This window comes from Doryrhamphus excisus, chromosome 23 (genome assembly GCF_030265055.1).
Source record: "Doryrhamphus excisus isolate RoL2022-K1 chromosome 23, RoL_Dexc_1.0, whole genome shotgun sequence".
Lineage (NCBI taxonomy): Eukaryota > Metazoa > Chordata > Actinopteri > Syngnathiformes > Syngnathidae > Doryrhamphus > Doryrhamphus excisus.
Genome location: NC_080488.1, coordinates 8,579,417 through 8,585,086, shown reverse-complemented (window position 1 = coordinate 8,585,086; position 5,670 = coordinate 8,579,417). Strand labels below are relative to the sequence as shown.

At 37.5% G+C, this 5,670-nt stretch overlaps 1 protein-coding gene across 1 annotated transcript; it reads left to right on the top strand.

Moving 5' to 3' along the window:
* Positions 1-2,448: 2,448 nt before the first annotated feature.
* On the top strand, positions 2,449-4,476 carry vma21 (vacuolar ATPase assembly factor VMA21). The gene is made up of 3 exons (XM_058063518.1): positions 2,449-2,641; positions 2,876-2,985; positions 3,712-4,476. The coding sequence occupies exons 1-3, from the start codon at positions 2,580-2,582 to the stop codon at positions 3,849-3,851; spliced, it is 312 nt and encodes a 103-aa protein (XP_057919501.1). The 5' UTR covers positions 2,449-2,579; the 3' UTR covers positions 3,852-4,476.
* Positions 4,477-5,670: the final 1,194 nt, after the last annotated feature.

Genomic DNA, 5,670 nt, shown 5'->3' with positions numbered 1-5,670 from the left:
AATACATGGAATATTTTCATACAAAACCTGTTTATTTCCTGCTAAGTAAGTTTTTTTAGAGCCTTGTAGACATGAAATAACAACCCTATAGTCACCTTTACACTTCATTCATTCATTTTCTACTGCTTTTTCCTCACAAGGGGGGTGCTGGAGTCTATCCCAGCTGCCTTTGGGCGAGACTGGTCGCCAGCCAATCACAGGGCACATAAAGACAAACAACCATTCACACTCACATTCATACCTATGGACAATTTGGAGTCAACAATTAACCTAGCATGTTTTTGGAATGTGGGAGGAAACCGGAGAATGCACGGGGAGAACATGCAAACTCCACACAGAGATGGCCGAGGGTGGAATTGAACCCTGGTCTCCTAGCTGTGAGTTCTGAGCGCTAACCACTCGACCGCCGTGCCGACCTTTACACTTGTATTCCTCAATATAGTGTCAAGTTCTGGCGTGCAGAGAGTAAGGACCAAGTGCGGAACAAACCGAGATAACATCACAGGAAGTCACAACAAAATAAGAGCATGGAAACAGGAACTAAGGTACCAAAGGGAAGCATTGTGACATATTGTAGACATGAATAATATTACTGTATAATATTATTGTGCCTAATTCAAACCTGCAAAAGCTTTTTATCCCTTTGATCATGTCTGTTCTTTGTCTCACCAACCACTACAGCAACATTACTGACACCTAGTGACCAGTGTAGAATAATACAAGTGCAATACAATTTTGTTCATTTAGACATTTTTATATATGAAAATGTTTAATTTAGACAAAAAATACCTCCTATTTAATCATGATGTGAATGACCCACCTGTCACTGAGCTACTGTGAGCCGCTGCTAATTCCACCGCTTTCCACTGCACTGCTGTGTGAACAGCGTGGTGCATGTCTCACCTTGAAATAAAAGTTTTATTCATCTTGGCTGGGAGTTGACGTGTGAGATATGCGCACTCGATATTTTAACTCTGCTTAGCTTTTGGCTTTAGTAGAAGACATTGTCACGGAAATCCGGCTCAGACAGAGACACTTAACATGACTTGGTTATGTAATTTCACACAGTCTCAGTGGAAGCAGTCTCAGTCTGGAAGTCTAGACATCTCCGTCCACTGGGTGGTGGACACTGAGACGTCCCCATGCCAGCTGTGAGACATAACCCCTTCCAGCATGTCCTACGTCTTCAAAGGATTCTTTGTGGACCAGCTCAGCAATCATCTACTAGGTTTTATGGAGATCACTCACAGCCGTGTGATTCCTAAGAGTAAAAACAACAAAGCTCTGTTTGACGTAAGACTATTGCACGATACTGACTGGCTTATTTAGTTTGTGAGCGCATCTTTGTTACTTGTGAATGAACACAAGGCTGATTATATTTGATATAAAAGAGTGAAGCTATATTACGTTGTATAAGTTAATATAGATAGTCAGATGGTATCATATGCACTTAGAGCCTACAATGGCAACCCTGAATGCATGTACTGTATGTATGTGTTGTGTTCCATGCATCCATTTTCTCTGCCGGTTAGCCTATCCAAGCTGACTTTGGGCTGAATATTTTGCTACTATTTTCCGCTTTTTTTCTGTTTATTTCAAATAAATGTTTTTTTTCTTAAATAATCTTATTTTTTTCTCCTTAATATTATAACTTTGTTAACACAAAATATTGACTTTATTTCCATACATTTATTTAAAAATATTTGTCATTGGAATACCACTGAAAAAAAGTATTATTTATTGATAGTATAATATTATTTATTATACAGCTGTATATATATTTTTTTCTGCTGTTGTTTTTCTTCTTTTTATTTCAACTTTCTTTCTGTAACCTTTTTGTCTGGTATTATAGTTTGATTTTATTCTTGTAACATTTCCAAAAATTACATTTTTAATTGTGTTTTTGTTATTTTCACAATACTTCAACTAAAAAAATAAAATACAATTTGGTTGTTATTCCTCATAATTTTTTCCTAATTTTTCCCCTCATAATATTAATATTATTATTTTATTATTGAGCTGAAACAATTAATTTGTTCTATTAATATTTTTACTTTATTCTTGTGAAGTTACTGCTGTTTTGTTAATTTTTTGCTGTTTTTTTTTCTTGATAAATTATATTTTTAGAATGTGCTAAATGCCAAAAATTTTGTTTAACACAAACGTTTATTAGGCAGGAAGTGTTGTTTGACAATAGAGGGCGCTAAAAAGCTCACCTGAATAATCCATCCATTTCCTTGGGTCAATATATTGACATGTTTTCTTGAATATGATTATATAATAAATGAAGAAACACGTCTTTTGTGTCTACTATCCAATGCTAGCCATGTGTAAAGTGTTATAATAGTAATATTAACTTATTTTTATGACTATTAATGTAAAAAATACAATGTGTCTTTTTTTTAAAGGGAGGGCTGGGAGGTCTCGCGATACCGGCGTCTTCCCTCGTCATGTGACGGCCCGGTCTCGTGACCTAATGCGGAAGTGACAACACAACACCAGGAAGCTTTTCGTGTTGATATTCTTGGCCGTATTATCCGATCTTTTTTATCATTATCTTGTTATCTATCCAAACAACAATGGACGGACCAATCAGGGCGTCATCGGACATCGCAGGCGGACCGCCACCTAATTTCAGAACGTAATAAAACGAACACTTTCTTATCTATTTTGTTGATCACCAGTCGCAGGTTAGCTAGCTTGGCTAAGTTAGCAGCGTTCTGTTTTTAGCGTGACTGGTGTCCTACATATGGAGATTTACTTGGGAAAAATAGTTAATATCACAAAACAGGTAGAAAAGTCAGCTCAGAGTTGCATCTAAATAGAACAGTAGTTGACTTTATGTATGTATGTGTGTGGTCTCTGGTTCCTGCAGGAATGAAGGCTCATTAGTTTCAGCCCTAAAGACACTGTTGTTCTTCACCATCTTAATGGTCACACTGCCGATTGGTTTGTACTTCGCTTCAAAGGCTTACATCTTTGAAGGTAAGGAATCACGTGATCTACTGTATGCAGCTGAATTACTGTACATGCACTTGCCTCCATTCTCATTGGAATGCATATTTTTTTCTTTTATTTTTCAATTGATTCTTGAAAAATGACAACTTTTTTGTTATTTCTGCTGTTGTTTCAAGTGTTTCAACTTTTAGTATTTTTTTAAATCATAATCATGACTCTTGTCATGATATTTAAGTATAACTTTTTCTGCCGTCTCGTCTTATTTAATATTTCAACTTTATGCTATTAAAATTGATTTTTTCCTCATTTTCTTAAATGACTATTTTTTTCAAGTTTTTTCCTGTAATATTTTGTACTTTTCCACAAATTGTGATATTATGACAGTATTTGCAGGTTTATTTTACATTGAAATAAAATAATCAACATCAAAATATTATTTACGGTTTGCACTCTTAAATGCACTAGCGTACACACAGCAGGTTTCCGCCATTACTGTGACATAGTATGAGCCTTCTTGTGTATAGTTTTTGCTGTTTGCGTACATATTTGTGGTTGGAGTATCATGCTGTCATATGCTGCAAAATAGGGCAAAAGCTGCTGAACCCCAACAATGACAAAGTTCTATTCTTGGTTCATTGAAGTAAAACCTGCCATCGGCACAATTCCGCTCCCTCTGAGTCTCCTCCAGGGCTAACTGTATGATGTGGTTGCACACATTCTCCATGGTTCATCATCTCCACGTTGTGTTCCCAGGCTCAATGAAGATGTCAAGCTCTGATAGCTACTTCTACGCCGCCATCGTCGCTGTGCTGGCAGTGCACGTGGTCCTGGCCTTGTTTGTTTATGTGGCCTGGAATGAAGGCACGCCCAAAGGGAAGGGGAAACACGATTAAGTGCAAGTCCATGTCTGCAGTAAGACCAGAACAGATGCACAGACCTTGGGAAAAGATGCTCTTCGCCCACACCATCACCGCTACCACCAAACTGGCTCAGCACTTCACACAGTCAGGGATTTGGTGTTTGTTGGGCTCGAACCCGAGGTTATGGCTATCAAAGGCCACTGGATAGCATCAGTCATTTCTGACTTCTTCACTTCAGAAAGCCGCTCTTGTCAGGAAGTGCTGAAAGTCCGTGTACAATAATGTAGCAAAACATCTTCCCTTTCATTTATGTATATGAAGGATATTATTATATTACATTTGCAACAGTTGGGCCATCAGAATTGCAAGTTTTTTACACAATAGTGTTCAAAATTAAAACAAAAAAGCAGGATATCGTCGTTCTCGTATCATAATATCACAACTTTTTTTTCTCAGTTTTGTGCTTGAATGGTGCTGTGACTATTAGAAGTAGGAAATAATTGTGAAGTTGGATCATGTTTTTTTTGTACAGATATTTGCTGATGTAGAATTGCTGTGAGGCAAAATGGCCTCTTGGAATAAACTTGAAAAAAATGCAACCCCCTCAAACTGATCCATTGTTTGTGATAAAAATTTCATTGCCGAAAGTCCACTTTGATATTTTGTGAGATATGCTAGGACGCTATATAAAGTTTCAAGAAAAAACAGCATCTCATCTCTGTGATGTATGTGAAAACACAAGTATGAACGTCTCTTTGCTCTTTTTTGAAGCCCTTTTTCGCTGTTCATAAATATTCATACATTTTCATTTTTTTCTTTCTTTAGTGCAAATGTGTTGGAGCTTTGTAGCAGAGCTTTGTTAATAATTATTACACATGAACAGGTTGCATGTGCAGCCTGATGGTATTATTCCGATGTATTGTATGAATATGTCGTGGTGGAATACATGAGGCAGCCATATTGGATAATAGGGGTGTGAATCTCAGCACTGAGGACGATTCGATACACATCTCGATGCACTGTCGGCGATACGATGCTTGGAATACATGGAATTTTTTGGCGATACGATACACCCTTTCCACGATGCGAGACGATACAATAATCATTTTGTTCAAATCAATGCAATCCGATATGATATGGTACAATTTCTTGTGATATGATGGTCATTCTTTTTGCCATCTTACAACAGCAACAACTTTTCAAAAACAACTTTCCACACAATTTCACATCGACTATGCAATTACAATAACAATGGTTCAGTGGTGGAATAAAACTAACAATAATTACTGCTGTAAAAAATACAGTACCAGCAACAACAAAGTTAAAGTGACACTTCCAACAGTGGAATCAATGTTTGTTTATATTCCTGTCTGCAAAACACAATGCTAATATGAATGAGCTAGCACTAGCTAGCTCATTCATATTAGCTAGCTAGCTAATACAGTAGTGAGGAACAGAAAGTGTAAAACAACTTTAAAATTGTTTCCAAATTCAGGAATAAGACAAGTGCTCTGTTGTTCTAATGTCACCTGAACAATCGTTCCGGGGGGGACACTTGTTGGGGACGGACAAATAGCTCTTGAACAATTTGGAAAGCAGCTGAAGATACACTGACCTGATTTGCTTGGTTCTTCCCTGTTGTTCGACGAGGAACTTAGACGGGGGGCGTTTTGTCGAGCTTTCCGGCAAAGTTTAATTGTTGTGGGGGGGTTAAATATAGAAACTTCCTCGCTGCTGATTGCGTGCGAACGTCTATGCTGTTTTACTAGTAGTTGTATGTGCCTCACGGCTTCCGTCCTTATTCAATACAAAACGATAATGATGGTGCATTCATTGCACCTGGGGAACACCA